General features: G+C 36.0%; 1 protein-coding gene across 1 annotated transcript in view; it reads right to left on the reverse strand.

The window, feature by feature from the left end:
• Nucleotides 1-17,344: 17,344 nt before the first annotated feature.
• The window catches only part of HYAL4 (hyaluronidase 4), a 41,528-nt gene continuing 37,744 nt past the window's right edge, over nt 17,345-21,128 (reverse strand). The window contains exons 4-5 of the mRNA XM_010367989.2: nt 19,982-20,071; nt 17,345-18,073 (exon numbers count right to left, since the gene is read on the reverse strand). Coding sequence (XP_010366291.2) covers nt 17,672-18,073; nt 19,982-20,071 — 492 coding nt within the window. The 3' untranslated portion in view covers nt 17,345-17,671. The remainder of the gene's footprint in view (nt 18,074-19,981; nt 20,072-21,128) is intronic.

The raw sequence follows: 21,128 nt of genomic DNA on the forward strand, positions 1-21,128 counted from the left end.
AACTTTCATAAAGAATCTCAGATTAGGCTGGGCGCGGTGGCTCAAGCCTGTAATCCCAGCACTTTGGGAGTCCGAGACGGGCGCATCACGAGGTCAGGAAATCGAGACCATCCTGGCTAACACGGTGAAACCCCGTCTCTACTAAAAAAATACAAAAAGTTAGCCGAGCGAGATGGCAGGCGCCTGTAGTCCCAGCTACTCGGGAGGCTGAGGCGAGAGAATGGCGTAAACCCGGGAGGCGGAGCTTGCAGTGAGCTGAGATCCGGCCACCTACACTCCAGCCTGGGCGACAGAGCGAGGCTCCGTCTCAAAAAAAAAAAAAGAATCTCAGATTAGACTTTTAAAAGCCTCTCAAGGTTATGAAGCTAAGCCAAGAATTTACCATCAGACTATGCATATAATACCTGTATCAATTGAATGAATTCCTCTCTTCTTCCAGTCTCCGAAATAGCTTGGGTTTTCTGGGCCTGTCAGAAAACATTCTTTATTCAGCAAGGATAAGAACTCTATAAAGAAACTGTGTACACAAGCTACCCGCCCAGTATTTTTCTAAGTATATAGGCTTTATAAAGTCAACCTCAATCCCTAAAAGCATTCTGATCATATCTAAAAATATGACCTTCCAGTCAAAGCCTCAGTAAAATAGCTAGTGTATTCAATGTGTCCTGTTACAAAATAAAACAAATTCTTACTGAATTTTTTTTGCCAATAACTATATTTCCACAAATAAGAGTACTCATGAATACTGAATTCTAGAAAAATCAGATAAAAAGTTAAATATTTTAACATTTCTCATAAAAGTATACTTTATTTACCCAGTTGCTGTAAGGTATAAATAGCTTAAGAGAAAAAAAGTTTTCTTGACCCTGGAAAACAAAACAAAAAGAATCAGCATGTTTTAAATAAAAGGAAGTCATCAAAATTATTTTAGTCTATCATCAGTTCATTTTCATGTTCTCTATTATTGTTCTGCTTGATGTTGAGTTAGCAATCTTCATGAACCTTTCAATCAGTATTTTTTAAATTCAAGTTTTTAAGTAGTCCAATGGTATGATTTCCAATGTTATCAGAAACCTGTAAACAAAAATACTTGTCAGGGTTCTTTCCATAAATTCCCTTGAAGAAAAAGTAAATAGTAAACTGTATCTATTTATAAACCACTTTTCTTAGAATAATCAAAGTAAGATAATAATTTCCTGTGGATTACAAAAGACCTAGTATAGCCATGGTTAAAGATACAATTGGCAAATAAATTTGATTACTTTTTCTGTGATCTACAGTAATTTAACATAGTAATCATGGTTATGACTGATAATATATAGCAAGACATATCAGACTTTTAGATATCTTATATAATTTTAGAGCACATATTAATAACACCCACTCAAAAACAAGTTAAACATCTTTTCTTGTTTGACAATGTCTCTCATATGCAACAAGTAAACCTAATATGTCTCTCTTGGACTTCCAGGGTATATTACTCCATTCTCACACTGCTATAAAGAAATACTAGAGACTGGGTAATTTGTAAAGGAAAAGGTTTTAATTGACTTACAGTTCCACATTGCTGGGCAGACCTCAGGAAATTTATAATCATGGCAGAAGGGAAAGGAGAAGCAGGAACCTTCTTCACAGTGTGGCAGGATGGAGTGAGTGCAAGCAGGGGAAATGCCAGATCCTTATAAAACCATCAGATCTCATGAGACTCACTCCTTCCCACAACAACAGCATGCAGGAAGCTGCCCCCAGGATCCAATTACCTCCACCCTGTCTGGACCTTGAAACATGTGGATTATGGGGATTAAAATTCAAGGTGAGATTTAGGTGGAGACACAGAGCCAAACCATATCATGGGGTCACCTTTTGAAATGTTCAAAAGTTGGCTCAAGGTCAAAAAGACAATATAGAATTTGAAATTTGAGTTTGAGAAACTTGTCAAATATAAAAAGTTTAATAAACTTGATGAAAAATAGGATCGCAGGTCACCGTAAAATAAGTCATTTATTGAGTTAAGTGATCATTAAAAATTTTCAAAAAGAAAAGACAAAATAAAACAAACAAACAAAAAACACTTTACTCATTGATAGGGAGGTATATTAGTCCATTCTCATGCTGCTAATAAAGACATACTCAATACTGGCTAATTTATAAAGGAAAAAGGTTTAACTGACTCACAGTTCAGCATGGCTAGGGAGGCTTCTGGAAACTTACAATCATGGTGGAAAGGGAAGCAAACATGTCCTTTTTCACACGGCTGCAGGAAGGAGAAGTGCCGAGCAAAGGGGAGAAAAGACCCTTATAAAACCATCAGCTCTCATGAGAACTCATTTACTATCACTAGAATAGCATGGGGGTAACCCATCTCATGATTCGATTACTTACCACCAGTTCCCTCCCACGATATGTGGAGATTATGGGAACTACAAGTCAAGACGAGATTTGGGTGGGGACACAGAGAAACCATATCAGGAGGAGACTCAGTTTTCCAAACAACCAATCAAAAGAATAAAGACAACATGAGGCAAACTTTCCCCACTTATTGCCATTTTTGTCTTTATAATCAAAAGGCTTCCAAAAGTAATTACTATTTTTATTACTATTACATGACAATCTTATTTAAAAGAGAAAGCCAAATTTTACCTTTTCACTAGTACATTATTAATACTAAAGCTAATTTTAACAAAACCTTATAAACAGATGTATCCTATCTGAATCATCTTGGAATCTGCATGATTTTATACACATTTTATAATTTTACAAATTTTAATTCTTTTTCTTTTATCAATTTATACACATATTCAGTTTTATCTATCGCTTTTTATTTATTTGATTTAAAACAACCTTTAAATAACCTCTAAATGAAAGAAAATTACTTTTTAAAGAAAAATCACATTTTTATATCTTTTTATAACGTTTCTTATCAAAAACATCTTACATCTTTGTGTATTTTGTATACAGAATTGTTTTCTCTATATCTAGTAATTGTAATTACATATAGTAACTTCAATGTTAACTCTTAGTAAGGCTAATTTTTATTGAAAAACCAAAGAAGTAATTTTAATTTTTTATTTATTTTTTATTTTTATTTTATTTTATCTTTTTCGAGACAGAGTATTGCTCTTGTTGCCCAGCCTGGAGTGCAATGGTGCAATCTCAGCTCGCTGCAACCTCTGCCTCCTGGGTTCGAACAATTTTCCGCCTCAGCCTCCCGAGTAGCTGGGATTACAGCCATGTTCCACCACACCCAGCTATTTTGTATTTCTAGTAGAGTCAGGGTTCCTGCATGTTGGTCAGGTTGGTCTCGAGCTTCCAACCTCAGGTGATCCACCTGCCTTGGCCTCCCAAAGTGCAGGGATTGCAAGTGTGAACAACTGTGCCTGGCTAGTAATTTTGATGTTTAAGTATCAAGTGCAGAGCTTAGAACAGAGGACAGAGCTCTAAAGACAATGCCTGGAGGATCCAATCCCTCTGAAAGTGGTCAGAAGGCACAGCTGGATCAGGAAATACAGGGCCATATTAGAGTTGGCTATGCCCTGCAGCTAGTGACCCAGGCACTGTAGACACACATATATTTCCAAGTCTAACTATAGTCTCCTGTCTATACCCCAGAATCTAAAGACTTAAAACCAAAGACATAAGCTTATAGACAAATTAAGCAAGTATCAAAAATATCTCATAAACAATAAATTTATGATGTTAAAAATCTAGCAGAGACAGAATAAATTAGTCTGACCAGTAGGCTCAGGCAAAAGTGTGTAAATTTTTAAAAACATTTTAATCTAAATAATTTAAAAACTAGCTTTATATATGAAAGATTACTAAAGTTACATGAACTTACAAAACATTTGGGTTTATTTACTTAATTTATGAGTACTGATTTATCTATGTCAATGTGGTACTATATATATACAGACAGACACGTAAACATGTATACATAGAAATAAAGACAGACAAATGTAAAAATGTTAGTGCTTCCATTTTAAATTTTTATCCATGAAACAAGTGAAACAGAGTAGGTTAAAAGGACAGTGGATTTAAACTGTACCTTTATAAATGGAACTGGTTAAAGTTGATCTGTCCTACAGGAATGAAGTCCTTACCAAGTACTGGAGAAAAACGAGTGGTAAATTTATATCTCAAAGCACACAGAGAGAATTTAAGTTGTTTTTAAGAGGGAATTTGGGTGTGTTAGAGACAATTAAAAATGGATATCAAGGTAACAAAATCATAGGAATTTACTACAGTATTTTACAAATAAATATAGATTAACCTAGAGAAAGTTTAGAAACCTTTTCAAAATAACCAGTTGAGTGGCAGGAAAGTCATATTTTGGAGACCAATCTAGTTATATAGGTGGATTTTAAGATTAGCTTCCATTTACTGACTGAATCACTAAGCTCATGAAGTCCATTAACAAATAAGACCAACAAAGCATTTGCAGTTTTTAGGGTCTAACACTTATATATGTGAAAAGCAGGTACAGCTGGAAAGCAGAACATCCAGATCTCCAGAAATCAAGAATCTCATGTTTACACTGAATCCTGGGTCCCCACAAAAAGAAAACACCACGGGACTGGACTGTGTAATGCTTCCATAGTGCACCTCAACTGGAAGGACAACTTCATGCCAGTCAGCACACTCTAATCAGCTCGTCCCTCATGGGAGTCTTATAGCTTGGTGGCAAGTGTTTCAACAGTCTTCAAGTGTACAAACCTCACTTTTCTCATCTAAATGTACAGAGAAATGAGTAGTCAGCTACAGGAATAACCACTCACTGCAGCCACTATCAGTCCACTCCAAAACTGCAGCTTTGCCAGGGACTTGCCAGCCACCACATGCCCAAAATTCAAGTGCTCTCACAATACATATTAGCCCCTGCTATGCTCAAAAGTGAAAGAGATGCTCAATGTGAGAGAGAGCACAGTTTTCAGACCTGAGAGAGACCTGCCCATAATGCTTGGAACTGCACTGAAGAAGATAAAAGACCCTGAAAAGGGGATGTGTGGTGGCTTTTACTGTGTTCTTCAAGGATCTCAGGGTCACTAAATGTAACATAGATTTATGTAATATAAATGGTGGCAAAAAAAGGAGGAGTAGAAATAAATGAGAGAACAAGTCTTAGAGGAGCCAATTTGAGAAGATATTAAGCTTTCCAGAAGACCAATGAAGCTTTACATTTTTTCTCAGTAAAAATTACATCAACAAGAAAAGAAATAAACAAGGATCAAACATAATTGAAAAGGGGTTTAGTTGACTGAAAAAAAAAGTTCCCAGGGAAGAAACGTAATCCAAAAGAGAAAGAGTAGAAAGGCATATCTAGCTAGCTGGCTATCTCCTGAATATCAGCTTTTGATTGTTCGTTTGTTTGTTTTTTCTGAGATGGAGTTTCATTCTTGTTGCCTAGGCTGGAGTGCAATGGTGTGGTCCCGGCTCACTGCAACTTCCACCTCCCGGGTTCAAGCAGTTGCCCTACCTCAGCCTTCTGAGTAGCTGGGATTACAGGCCTATGCTATCATGCCCAGCTAATTTTTTTGTATTTTTGGTAGAGACGGGGTTTCGCCATGTTGGCCAGGCTCGTCTCGAACTCCTGACCTCAGGGGATCTGCCCGCCAGGGCCTCCCAAATGCTGGGATTACAGATGTGAGCCACCACACCCAGCTGAATGTCAGCATTCAGTTACGCTGACTGACCACAGAGCTCTTAAAAAAATATTTTCAAATATCTTATCAGATTTTAGCCAGGAAAAACAGCCAATATTACTAGCTTTTGAACCTTTTTCTTTTAAACCATAGATGACTTTCCAAGTGACTCACCAAAACCAATAAGTCTTAACCAAAGTTTTAAATTAACCAAGAACCACACGGCATCTCCAAAGAGGTGCAGAACGATCCTCACAAGAGGCAGAACCACCCCAAAGACAGCTAAACAACCAAGGATATGTGAGGTGTGTCCAAGGCGGTGCAATGCCATTCTCAAAAGACCCAGACCCACCTCCAAAGACAGCTCAAATAAAGAAACTTTTTGCTGGTCACAAAGTGGGTACAAACCGCATTTTTGTCCAGCCATATTCGCTAAGGTCCTAGCTTTTCATCTGATCTACACACAAAGGCCTGGAAGTCTTATGTGCCTCATAGAGACAGAAGACAGGAAATCAAAAACTATTAATGAAAGGGAAAAGGATTAATAATAAATGGGTACCCCAAAAGTCAAGAGTAGCACAAACATCAAACCAATTTTTAAATAAATATTTCTTATCCCAAGTTAAAGCACTTACATTTCCAAGTGACAGATTCCTTTACGGGCAATCAAACCCAGGCCATTGTGGTAAAAACATAGCATTTTAACAACAAGAATACAAGATGGAATGTCCTTCACTGCAAACTTTTCAGGGAATTCAAGGAAGTCAGTTTGAGTGTGCAAAATATTTTAACTTTGTTTTAAATCTGATTTCTGCTTTGTTTCTCTTTTTTATCAACCCTGCCAAGGGAATTTTTTAGGCCATATTCCTTTTCTATCTTTTCATAGGTACCAATAGGATAACTGTTTAAGACAAGCGTCCTCTAAAATGTTTTCTCTTAAATATAGACAATTTACTTATTTCATAAGTGAGCTAGTTCTCATACTCCCTTCCCCAAACCCCACCTGTTAACCCAATTTTGGGAGAGAGAGAGACAAATACTCTTACCACCGTTGTTTAATCTGGCACCACAGGTAGCTATGTGAGATAACTTACCTGGTTTAAAAAAAAAAAAAATTCTTACCTTTCTTTTCTGGCTTTTTGTCAGTTGTTCCAAGATCCCATTCATAGCCTTCAGAATGAACAGAGTGATTTGTTACTCCGTGTACAGTACCAAACTGTAAGGATGAAAGGCAAACTCCCCCTTTGCCCTCTGAAAGTTTACTGAAAATTACCTGACAAAAGACAGGAGAAAAGGCATACACATTTTATTAACATGCAGGGGGTGGGAGGGGTGGTCAGAGTGATTACCCTAACCCCCAAATGGGGTACAGAAGTTTATTTACCTTTTTCATAAGGGAGAAAGGAAGTGGGAAATGTAGACAATTCTTTTGAGGGGTAGTACATGATAATTAGGGAGAATGAATGAACTAGGGAGACAAATTAATTTCTAATGATTCTCTTTGGAATCTGAATGAGTCCAAGAGGCAGAAATTATCTTGTGAAAAAGTCCATTCAGTTGTGGTTGCATTCCTCAGTCTTCTTTTCTGCAATAGATAATGAGATTTCAGGGAGAGGATAGAAGGTAATTGTGTTTCTTTTGGTAATAAGCTTTCTTGGTCAGATAAGGAAATTTCAGTCAAGAATTCTTCCTTGTACTTGGGGTTGGGGGAGGAACAAGACAATGTTAGAAGGATCTTAATTCTGAGGCTTATTTCTGAGGCCTTTTAATTTGCAAAAGCATTCAATATGCCCAAACACCATATTTTGAGGAATTGTTTTCTGCACCCCAATGGTAGCATGTTTCTATATGTGTCATTCCTTTTTGGGCAAACAATATTCCATTGTATGAAGATATTACATTTTCTTTATCCATTCATCAGTTGATGAGCATTTGAGTTGTTCTCACCTTTTCATTATTATGAATAATGCTACTATAAGCATTTCTTCTTCTTTTTTTTTTTTTTTTTTTTTTTTTGAGACAGAGGTGCAGTGGCGCCATCTCAGCTCACTGCAAGCTCTGCCTCCTGGGGTTTACGCCATTCTCCTGCCTCAGCCTCCGAGTAGCTGGGACTACAGGCGCCCGCCACCTCGCCCGGCTAGTTTTTTTTGTATTTTTTAGTAGAGACGGGGTTTCACTGTGGTAGCCAGGATGGTCTCGATCTCCTGACCTCGTGATCCGCCCGTCTCGGCCTCCCAAAGTGCTGGGATTACAGGCTTGAGCTACCGCGCCCGGCCTACTATAAGCATTTATGTACAAATTTCTGTATGGACATGTATTTTCATTTACCTTGGGTATATACATAAGGGTGGAAAGGCTAGTGATGCAGGATTTTTTTGCTCCTCAGTTCAGCTAAAATCCAGGCTCTTGACTCACGACCAGGAAAAATTAGACATAAAGACACGTCGAAGGGTGAGGAGGGCAGATGTATTAAGCGAACAGAAAGCCCACAGCAAAGAAAGAAGGGGTCCTGCTAACAGGCTCCCAACTTACAGAGTGAATACTAGGCCACCACCCCATTTTTCCAGGGTGCATGCAGGCCCCTAGTCTGTTGCGGGCATGCCCAGGTAAGACCCTGTGTAGGTTCCTTTAACTGCCTCTTGCATCTATCACTAGGTTATATGGCAACTCTATGTTTAACTATTAAAGGAGCTACCAGGAAGTTCAACCAAGCAGCTGTGCCATTTTACATTCAACCAGCAGCGTATGAAGATTCTCATTTCTCCATATCTTTGTCAACACTTTTTATCTGACTTTCGAATTATAGCCAATCTAGTGGATATGAAATGGTGTGTCACTGTATAATAGAAGGTTTTTTAAATTGACACATAATAGAGGTACATGTGATATTTTCCTGCATATAATGTGTAAAAATCAAATCAAAGTAATTGGGGTATCCATCATCTTGAACATTTATCTTTTCTTTATGCTGGAAACATTCGAATTCTTCTCTTCTATCTACTTTGAAATATACAATAGGTTATTGTTAACTGAAGTCTTTCTTTTTAATTCCCTAAGAACTAATGATATTTAGTATTTTTTAATGTATTTATTGGTAATTTATTTATTTTCTTTGGAAAAATGTTGATTCAACTCCTTGACCCATTTTTTAATTGGGTTTGTTTTATTGAGATTTAAGTATGCTTTATATTCTAGACACAACTCTCTTGTTAGATACAAGATTTTGCAAAAATTTTCTCCCATTCTGTGGATTGTCTTCACTTTCTTCATGGTGCCCTTTGAAGCACAAACATTTTAAATCGATGAAGTTCAGTCTATCTATTTGTAGTTGTTGTTCTTCATGGTTTTGGTGTCATGTTTATGAATCCATTGCCAAATACAAGGTCATGGAGATTTATCCCAATGTTTTATTCTAAGAGTTTTATAATTTTGCTCTTACATTTAGGTCTTTGATCTGTTTTGAGTAACTTTTTATATAAGGTGTGAGGTAGGAGTTCAAATTCCTTCTTCTGCATGTGGCTATCCAGTTCTTCCAAGACCATTTATAGAAAAGACTATGCTTTTCTTCACCTAATGGTCTTGATACTCAACAAAAATCAGTTAACCATAGACACATGGGTTTATTTCTGAACTCTCAATAGAAACTTCATAATTCTATTCCATTGATTTATATATTTATCCTTAGGCTTCACTTACTTGATTGAAGTTTCTTGGTAGTAAGTTTTGAAATTCAGAAGTTTGAGACCTCAAACTTTATTCTTTTTTGTCAAGATTGTTTCAGCTATTCTGTATTCCTTGAAATTTCATCTGAATCTTAGAGTCAGTTTGTCAATTTCTGCGGAAAATCCAGGGATGATTCTGAATAGGGATTCTGTTGAATCTCTAGGTCAATTTGAAAAGTATTGTGATCTTATCAATACTAAACCTTTAGATCCATGAACAGATGTTTTTCCATTTATTTATCTTCGTTAATTTTTTCAACAATGTTTTGTAGTTTTCACAATATAATTTTAGCATTCATTTTGCTAAATTTATTTCTAAATATTTTATTTGTTTTGATGCTATTAGAAATAAAATTGGCTTTTTAGTATTATTTCAGATGGCTCACAATTTATCTTTAAATATTGACCTTTATCCTGAAGCCCTACTATAATTGTTTATTAATTCTAATAGCTTCTAAATTCCTTAGGATTTTCTGTACATAAAATCATGTCATCTGCAAATAGAGATCGTTTTACTTCTTCCTTTTCAATCTGAATGTCATTTACTTGTTTTCCTTGCCCTGGCTAGAACTTCCAATATCATGTCAAATACAAGGGCAAAAGCAGACATCTTGGTGGGTTTTTTTCCTCCTCTTAGTGGGATGGCAACCAGTCTTTCACCACTAAATATGACACTAGCTATGGGTTTTTGTTGGTGCCTTTTATCAGATTGAGGGAGTTCTATCCTTTTTCTTGTCTTTGAGTGTTCTTATCAGGAAAGGGAGTTGGATTTTGTTAAATGCCTTTTCTGCATCTATTGAAATTATCATATCGTTTTTGTCCTTTGTTCTATTGATATGATGTACTATATTAACAATTGATTTTTAAATGACAAACCACTTGCATTCCTGTGATAAACTCCACTTGATCATGTTGTGTAATTCTTTTTAAATGTTGCTAGGTGTAGTTGGCTAGTATTTTCTTGAGGAGTATTCCATGTATATTCACAAAATATATTGGTCTATAATTATTTTGTAATGCTTGTGTCTGGTTTTTGTATTAGTGTTATATTGGTCTTACAGAATAAGTTGAAAAGTGGTCCTCCCTCATATATTTTAAAAGATTTTCTTTTTAAATGGTATTAATTTTTCTTTAAATGTTTGGTAGAATTCACCAGTGAAAACATCTGGGCATGAGCTTTTCTTTCTATACAGTTTTGTTTGTTTGTTTTGCTTTATTTTGCTTTTACATATTCAATCTCTTACTTATTCCATGTCTATGGAGATTGCCTTATTAAGTGTGTTTTATAATAATAGCTTGTGTCTTTCTAGGCATTTGTCCATTTCATCTAAGTTATCTAACTTATTAGCATACAAATATTCATAATATTCCTTCATAATTCTTTATTTTTCGGTAAGAGACGTGGTAATATCTTCTCTTTCATTTATTTTCTTTTTCTTTCCTTTTCTTTCTTTCTTTTTTTTTTTTTTTTTTTTTTTTTTCTGAAACAGGGTCTCACTCTTTCACCCAGATGGGAGTGCAGTGATGTGATCATGTTTCACTGCAGCCTCCACCTCCCAGGCTCAAGCAATCAATCCTCCCACCTCAACCTCCTAAGTAGTTCAGACTACAGATGTGCATACCATGCCTGGTTAATTTTTTTATTTTTTGTAGAGATGGGACCTCCCTATGTTACCCAGCTTCATCTTGAACTCCTGAGCTCAAGTGATCCTCACACCTCGGCCTTCCGAAATTCTGAAATTACAGGCATAAGTCACTGTGCTGGCCCTTCTTTCATTTCTAATTCTTGTAATTTGAGTCTTCTTTTTCCCATGTCAATCTGGTTAAAGGTTTCTCTGTTTTAACTTTTCAAAGAACTAGCTTTTGTTTTCCTTGATTTTCTCTATTTTTTTTTTAAATTCTCTATTTCATTAAGTTCCACTCTGATCTTTATTATTTTTTTCCTTTTATTAATACTTGCTTTAAGTTTAGCTTACTTTCCTTTTTCCATTGTCTTATAGTGAAAAGTTAGATTATTCATTTGAGATGTTGTTTATAAAATATGAATATTTATAGCTATAAATTTTCCTCTCAGCACTACTTAAGCAGCATTGCACAAGTTTTCATATGTTGTGTCTTGATTTTTATTTGTCTTGAAGTATTTTCCAATTTCTCTTGGGATATATCTTTGACCCATTGATTATTTAGGAGTGTGTTGTTCGATTTTCACATATTTGTGAGTTTCCCAAATTAATTTATGCTATTTATTTCTAACATCATTCCATTGTGACTGAACATACTTTAGATTACTTCTATACTTTTAAATTTATTGAGATTTGTTTTACAGTCTAGTATTCGGTTTGGTTTTGAGAATGTTCTATGTGTACTTGAGAAGAATGAATATTCTTTTTTTATTTTTCTATAGATGGCTGTTACATCAATATTGTTTATAATGTTGAAGTATTTTGTTTTCTAGTTATCTTCCACCTAGCCATTCTGTTCATTATTTAAGTCTCCAACTATGATTGTTGAATTGTATATTTCTCCCTTCATTTCTGTGAGTATTGCTTCATATATTCTGGTTATCTGATGTTAGGTGTACATATGCTTATAATTGTTATATCTTTCTGATAGATTGACTATTTTTGAGGACTTTGGCCTATGAGGGTATAGCAAAATTTATAGTATTATCCTGTCTGCAGTGGTCTTATTCAACTTTTTCATTATTTAGTTCCTTAAGAGGAAGTAAACATCTATTTTCATTCAAACATGCAATCTCCTTTGAAACTGAAGCCATTATAAGGAATAAATTGGCATTTTGTTCCGCAAAGAAAACTAAAAAATAAGACAATGCTTTGATCTTGAATATAGAAAGCAATAAAGTCAATTATTTTGGTATACTGATTACGATCGTTTTAGTAATAAATGAGTCTGGTTTTTCTGTGCAAATCTGTGATACATTAATATCTTATTAAATGGTAAAGTCAACTGAAAATGCTAGTTAACAATCATAACATTAGGAAAAAATAGAAGCAGAAAATCTCTGCTGATGTGGTACCATTAGACGAAGTTTTATATCTTAAAAAAAAAAAAAATATGGTTGATCAGAACTATCTCTTACATCAGGAAACAAAGTAAATGCTTGATAATATGCTCAACTCAATTATCCAGTTTTTCTAATTCCTGCACATATTTCAATAATGAACGTCACATTTATAAATCATTTTGGAAAGTACATATTCTGAGTAATGAGAAGTTGATAGTTTAAGGTTATCTCCACATATTGTCTATTGTAAATAGTACTTCAATGAACACAGGAAGACTTTTATCTCTTTGAGATCCTGATTTCAATTCTTTTAGGTAACTACTCAGAAGTAGTATTGCTAGATCATATGGTAGTTCTATTTTTAATTTTTTTAGGAACTTCCATACTGTTTACTCTAGTGGCTGCCCCGTTTTTCGTTCTCACCAACAATAAGCAAGGGCCCCAATTTCTCCACATTCTTGGCAACACTTGTTGTCTTTTCTGGATAGCAATAAATTTGACAGCAGAAAATTAATTTTCTTGGTGGATTAGTCTGCATTCTCCAGAGAAACAAAACCAATATGATGTGTGCATGTGTGTGTGTGTTTATCAGAGAGAAAGAAAGAGAGAGAGAGAAATTGACTCTAATAAATTGGTTCACAGTTATGGAGGCTGAGAAGTTCCAAGGTCTATAGTTGGAAAGCTGGAGGTTCAGGAGACTCGATTATATAGCTTAAGTCTGACTCTAACGGACTGAGGATGAGGTGGGCTGATGGCATAATTTCAGTTTGTGTCTGAGTCTGAAAACAGGAAAAGACCAACGTCCCAGCTCAAACACAGGGCATAAGTCTCCCTTACACTGCCTTTATTTGGGCCTTCAACAGATTGGATGAGGCCCACCACACTGGGGAGGACAATCTGCTTTACTCAGTCTTCTGGTTCAAATGTTAACCTCATTCCAAAATGCCCTCATAGACACACTCAGAATAAACACAGTCTATGGCTCAGTCAAGTTGACACATACAATTAACCACTATACTAGGTGTCTTAGTGGAACAGAATGCAGAATGCACTAAGTAGTCCCAATGATAACCTAGGAACTTTTATTTTCCAGAAACAGAGAACAAAATCCCCCATTTTAAGTTTGTACAATTAAAGTGATACTAGAAATAAAAGATTGATAGCTCCTGGGCCCTCAGAAGGGAACAAAGTGTCTAGTTCATATATGAATTTTCAGTAACATTCAAATTTTTCCAAGTTCTTAAGATCGGCATTAAATACAAAAGTGACAGTGTCTGTATGTATTTAGTTCTCTGGTAGGAACAAAAACCATAATACTAACATTCACTTTCATACAAAATTAATTTTTCCAGTTATTAATTCTTTATTATATAAGTTTATAATTATAATACTGTAACAGATCTGTTGTTCAAGGTTTAGAATAAGCAAAATCTCAAAAACAATGACAGTACCATATATTATTTTATATTTGTTGTGTGTGGCTTCAAATGGCATTTCCTGGTTTCCTTTACTTGATGAAATTATCATTTCCTTGAATCATTTATGGCTTTTTATCTGTAATAGAATTTCAAACTCAGTACATTCATAAGATCCTTAGAATTTCAGGCCCAGTACATGTTTAAGAAACTTTAGTTTAGCTATCTCCAGGAAGTCTTTCTAAATTGTGACCGAAAATACATTCCTAATATCTGAGATCATGAGTTTTTCTCAATATGATTAGAAGGCGGTCAAAATAAAGTCTAAACAAGATAACTTTTAGACATCTTTTGAGATCGGCATATAGATGTTATTCCTCATTTCTTTGTAAAATTGAATACTACCCCAATATGCAGATGTACTATAATTTAGCAAGCTCCATGTTGACATACATATGGATTCCTTCTCCATTTTTTTTTTCCTCTTTGTTGATAAATTCAAGTTGTTTGTCCTATGGAGTTCCCTAGGATCTAAATTTTGATGATGTCATCTCTAACTTCTTGTTTAGCATTTTCCCTTATTCTTTATGTTTCTTGAGTTAGTAGATGGATTTTTTTTCCCCAAACCATACTGAAAACGTTGGAAGTAGCTATATTTTAAAGGTCTGATCAAATTTCAGCTTGATTTCTGGAAGGATTATTCTTAGTTAATGTTTCATACTCAACTAGGTGGTTTATAATTGTCTGGTTGACTCTTTTTTGTGATTTCAGCAACTATTGAGGATCAATGCTTCTATCCATTAATTAGAAGTTACAAAATTGTTCTATTCTAATTACATCATACTTTCCCCATTTATTGGCTTGAATAAAAAGAAACTTACTCTCCTTCACTATTTGGTTATGCTCAGGTATAGATTATGTAGGAAATGCAGAATAAATGATTGATTATCAGTTTTCAGAGTAATGAGTTGTTCAAAAGTGGACAATGAAAAATTTGGGGTTTTTTTTTAGTATCATTTTGACTTCATGGATTTAAATATATCTGATGTATTTCAACTCGTTGCAGTTAATATTTCTTCAGTGATTTTTCAAATTTCACATGTTTGACAGTGGGAGGCTGTTTAAGTTGACTCAAGGGTGCTTTTGATACAATCCTAGTAATCCTTGATAGCTTCTTTGTTTTATGTTATAACAAGAGATTCCAGACTCATCTTGAGCAATTCCTGTCTTAGATAGGCCTGGAATCAGACATTTTCCTAGGAGGCCCTGGTTTCTTTATGAATAAATAAAATTTAGACACTTAGAGTATGTCAGATGGGTGCATTGCTAGTAGACCAGTTAATTTAACAGTTTTTCTTCCACAGGGTCAAAAAAAGCACTGACTGCCTGATATCAGAATCACTATATTTGTGAATTATATTTCTCTGTAAATTGGTTTTTAAAAAGTACAAATAAGTCTTCTATAGTTTCTGCTAAGATCTGATGGAAAGAAAACTAGTTGAAGTTTCAAAAGTAAAGGTTTAAAGCCTGGGAACTTCTGTGTGATATTAAGTAAGTCATTTCACTATTCTGAGTCACACATAATTTCTTGTACTTCAAAATAGAAATATTACCTATCACAGCTTTTTTGAGAACCGGTATTGAAAGTACTTCATAATAACAGCTAACATTTCCTAGAATGTTTTACATGCCAGCTTTTGTGCTATGTTACCTAGTTTATATCATTAAATCTGTATAAAAGGACAAAAATTATTTATTATTATTATTATTAGTTATCTCCCTTTTATAAGGGAGAGCACCAAAGATTACAGTGACTGGTATCTTGCTGTTTCTATAAAGGAAATTTACAATGATCCCAAGAACCCGAGGTCATCAAGCAGAGTAGGAGGTAGATTTCCTATCCAGGAGCAGTGAGCCAAATTAAATACACAGGTAATCTACAGCTGCAAAATGTGAGAAATGATTGAATATAACCAGTAGTAGCAGACTAAATTAAGAAAAATGTTTAAATGCATTAAATTTATGCTTAAAATTAGAACAAGTATATTTGGATTCAATTACAAGAAGAGGAAGACAAAGTTATGATAGAAAGAAAACTCAGCAACTGGGATAACAAACTGGGCTCTTTTACAAATTCGCCATTTGAATTTGTCAAGAGATTTATTCTCTCCAGGTCTCAATTCTTCACAGGGGAATGAGGATATATGATTGTACAAGCTAATCTGTTAGGATAAAAATAGAACAGTAATGCTTGCGGAGAACTTTGCAATAACTCACTTTTGATGTGCAGAGTTAAAAAAAATTACAACGTATTTATAGGTTCTACTGATTCAGGTTTCTGAATCACTCGTTAATTCCTTCATTTAACGATACTTGTTGAAGACCTACTGAGGTCTGAGCAGAGACTCAGAGTTGAAAAGAACGCACCTGGATTTCAAATGTTTCACAGAAAAACAGAGGTGAAGAAGGAGGTTGAATCAACTATAATTCCTTCTACAGCAGCGTCATATTTATTTTGAGTTTACCTTTCAAGTAGATTGTCTCCAGAAGAAGGAAGTCCTATCAATTAAGCATGACTCTCAAGAGAACAACACAATGTGTATAAGTGATTTTAAACAGAACATAGCATCAAGAAGTGAAAATTGCCCAAGACCCTATTTTATCCTGCACTTTTCCGTTACTTTGGTAGTCAAGAGTTGGTTGAGGCTGGGTGCAGTGGCTCACACTTACAATCCCGGAACTTGGGAGGCTGAGCAAGAGGATCTCTTGAGCCTAGAAGTCTGAGACTGGTCTGAATAACAAAACAAGACCCCATCACTACAAAAAAATAAAATAAAATAAAATCAGTTGAGGATCAACAGCAGAGTCCAAGTACATAAGGGGTATGTTATTCCATTTACTCCTCAGAATAATTAATTGAGGTAGGAGTTATATTACTGAATTTCAGATAACAAAACAGGGACTGTAGGTAACTTTCCCAAGATCACACAATCAGATACGTAGTGAAACCATGATTCAAATTAGATGCAAAATGACTCTGAATTCACTATTCAAAATCATATATGGGAAGGGGAAAGCAAAAATATCTGACATTTCGCATAGGCCTCCTTTTCAATAGCACTTCTGGGCACCTTAAATGTCACTTTTTCTACATAATGATTTTTGCTAATATGGCTCCAGCTTCCAGATCTACAGCAGTGTCAGCGTAGGTCAACATGAATATTATCACAAAGCCTTCACAGTATTCAGACTGCCACGGTCTGTGAAGGAAGGACTCAAAGTGCCATCTTAGAATTGGTGCTTTGCAAGTTGGGAGTGACTCCCCCTTACCTCAGTCTCTGGCCCCTCATGAGAAGCCATGCCAGGAATGGTTCTGCACTCAATGAGTCCAGGTGGGAAATAGAAACCTAGTGTGAACCCGAGGCTAGAATAGAAACTGCAGTTAGCCCTCCTCAGTCGACCAGTTGACCAGGTGACCCCTTCTGTTAAATCAGATGATTACTTAGTAATGTGTCCTTGAATAAATTGCCACCTTGAAAAAAAGTCTTTGAAATGAATAATTTAATATTTTGTATATAATTTTATGTATGTACATTCATGTAAAGACTAAATTATACTAGTTTTAGTTTAAATGCAACTTAAATATTCCAATAAAGAGGAAGTGTACATTGACTTTACTCCAGATCTGATTTCCTAGCCAGATTGGAGGCAAATAAAATAATACGTTTCTGTTTATGTTAAGTGACATACATAATGTCTACTTACAACACCTCTCAATAGAATTCATAAGAGAAAAAAATTGTCGTAAGTTACATCCTTCTTTAAATGACTACGCTAGAGACCACAAAATTTCCTTTAAACTCAATTGTCTCACAAATGAATGCTTCGATAACTTGCTAAAAGCAGTAGACAAAGTGTCATTAGTGAACCAGGAGAAGGGGAAACCCCAGAACAGCCATCAGCCATCTTTACTTCTCTGCAATCAGCTCCTTCATATCCCTGATAACAATGACAGGAAAATGTATCTGCCATCACTGCCAGGTCTGTATCAGATGCTCTTCCTTTCACAGTAAATTCCCCATCCTCAGAGGCCTCTATGTGGTAACTTGCGGGGTTCAAGTGAAGGTAAGTGGGTGAGTTCCACATCTTCCTTATGCACCTCCCATTGTTCCTGCAGAGGTGAAAGCTGCATACCTCAGCAGCTCTGGTCACATTGGCTATGTAGCTCCCTAAATCAGAACTCACAAACTGCTTCACCTTTGTACAGTTGGCCTAGAAATGTGGAAAGAAATTGATTTTAGTGTTTCTCCCTGATAGAAATGTAGAAAGAAATCAATTTTAGTGTTTCTCGCTGGTACTGATAGAATTAGAGCTTCTAGAACAGTTCTTTGGTCTTGATTAAAACATAATGGCTTGGTTCCAGTTGTTGAACTTGTAGGCTCCTGGGCACTATAACAAGGATCCCAAATCAGAAAGGGGAGAGGTCTGAGGGGTGGGAGATGTATACTATGTTACAGTCAGGTTAAGCAACTGGACTTGCAAATGGCCCCCAGAATCAGCACATGGGACCTTGCCTTTCTCCAATTTACATTCTTTTTCTCTTCCTTCTAGCTCCCAAGTTAATGGGTATAAAAGGAAAAGGAACAAACCCAAATTAGGAATGTACCAGAACTGCTGCCCTCAGGCTACCATTCAGGTATGTGGGGCCTTCTGTGGTTGTGTTACAGCCTGAATCACAGTCCTATCATTTATTGTCAAATCATCTTATTCCACCATTCTACCGAGTATTATAGCCTTCTGGACTTTCCTGTTAATTTCCATCAACTGTCCTGGGTTCTGTACTTCTAATACAATTCAAACACAGAAAAGTCTATATGGCTGACTAGGTAACTTTTGTGTATATGGTTCCTATTACCTGTTCTAAACAGAGGCCACCTGTGTCCGCCCACCTTCCTGATGAAGCTCTTCTGAGGAGCCACCAAGGGGCTGTGGTGGAAATATCACACCTGAGAAGTCAGGAATTAATCCTCTGGGTTTCTTTCTAATTCTCATATGTGGGCATAGGCATAAACAGTTTCATGAACATTATCTCAGTAGCAACAAACTGAGACTGTGAAATTCTAAGAATAATATCAGATCATCATGGACTTGCAAAAACCTCAATTTAGCAAAAAGTGTCAAGGGTACCAGTATTCAAGTTAAAATGCATTACACTATAGAAATATAAACAAACCACATCTGGAAATATGGAAGAAATTGTAATTAATATGGATTGGGGAAAACTAAGAATCTTTCCTGAAGTAAAAAAATATCTCAGCTGAGAGAAATTTGAAAAGCCATATAAATCTTTTTATTTTTCTTTTTTTTTTTGAAATGGAGTCTCACTCTTTCATCCAGGCTCAAGTGCGATGTCATCATCTTGGCTCACTGCAACCTCTGCCTCCCGGCTTCAAGCCATTCTCCTGCCTCAGCCTCCCAAGCAGCTGGGATTACAGGCATATGTCATCACACTCGCCTAATTTTTATATTTCTAGTAGAGCTTGGCTTTCTCCACGTCAATCAGGCTGGTCTCGAACTCCTGGCCTGAAGTGATCCCACCTCCCAAAGTGCAGGAATTACAGGTCTGAGACACCGTGCCCAGCCATAAATGTTATTTTAAATGCTGTTAATTTTTAGCTCATTTCTCTGTAGAGAAAAAATAACTTCATTGTGGAGAATTAAAAAGTTACCACCTGTTTCTACCTCTCAAAATAGTACATAACACATTTTCTATAGTCGTTAAAATGCAAGGTGTCCATCATCAAACTGTGGCTAATGCCAACTTTACCACTAACTATCCTAAATAGCTGTTAACCTAGTTGGTTTCCTCTCTAGTTTCACCATCTGTAAATGAGGACGATGGTCACTACCTCATATGACCAGGAAGTGAGCAAATCCGACTCAAAAAATCTCTTAGCACAACCTTAGTGTATCATAAATATTCATCAAATGTCAGTGTTATTATTACTATCTTTATAAAAGTTAACAATATTTTTTAGCCTTTTCTATGTATCAGGCACTGATGTGGAATATTTATTCTAAAGCTGGTTTGCTATGGAAGTCATGAGAGTAAGTTCTCCAAGAAAGCAGAGAAATACTTTTTAAAAAAACATTAAATATACCTTCAAGATACTGACTTACCTTGGATGAAGTTAAATTCATGTCTCCCCAAATAACAATGCCTGCAGCTCCCAAGGCAGCACTTTCTCCTATGGTGCTGACTAGATCTTGCTAGATTGAAGAGAGTAGAGCTCATTATTAATTTGAATGTAAAACAACCCACCGGGGGCCAGGCGCGGTGGTGCACGCCTGTAATCCCAGCACTTTGGGAGGCCGAGGCGGGTGGATCACAAGGGCAAGAGTTTGAGACCAGCATGGTCAACATGGTGAAACCCCGTCTCTACTAAAAATCAAACAAAAAAATTAGCCAGGCATGGTGGTGGGTGCCTGTAATCCCAGCTACTCAGAGGCTGAGGCAGGAGAATCGTTTGAACCCAGGAGGTGGAGGTTGCAGTGAGCCGAGATCACACCTTTGCACTCCAGCCTGGATGACAGGGCGAGACTCTGCCTCAAAAACAAAAAGCAAAAAACCCACCAGGGATTAGGATTAGAGTCTGAGTTCAGTATAATAGGTCTGGTACTGAGCTCATATACTCCTTAGATACTATTTTCTATTTTCTTAGAGTGACACAAATGCTGAATAAACCAATGCTCAAAAATCACACTCTGTAACCATATGCAAAAACATAAAAATATTTTTAAAGAAAAACATATTTTGCCATGCAGGATGTTATTTTGAAGACAATGAGTCTGTAAATGCTTATCAGAAATTATTTAATTGAAATAAATCAGGGGCACATACCCACATACCAGGTCATGTGTATGTGTTCCGGGAAAAGAATCCAGAAGTTTTCCTTCTCCAAATGGGATCCTCTTAACCAGGTTCCTTTTCCATTTTGCAACATGCCTCAGTAACACTTCATCCTCATAGTTATTTGGATGGGTTTATATCATTTCAATTCCAAGGCCAGGCAAAGAAGCAACGTTAAGGGCTTGCAGGCTCTGATTTGGTCCAGTTTTTATATTTGTCCCTGAAATTATGTGTGTTTAATTTCTAAGTATCTGGCCTAATGGGCTTTATTTATGATTCATCCAGTCATGGTAAAGTCGCTGGAATTTTCTGCAATACGGTTAAGATAGACAAAGGTAAGGTTTTAGCAGAGAGAATTTTGATTTTATAATCTTAAAGGGTTATTGTTTTAGTGTTTAAAGATTAACATGGATCTAG

The sequence above is a fragment of the Rhinopithecus roxellana genome, chromosome 6 (genome assembly GCF_007565055.1).
Source record: "Rhinopithecus roxellana isolate Shanxi Qingling chromosome 6, ASM756505v1, whole genome shotgun sequence".
NCBI classification, from domain to species: Eukaryota; Metazoa; Chordata; class Mammalia; order Primates; family Cercopithecidae; genus Rhinopithecus; species Rhinopithecus roxellana.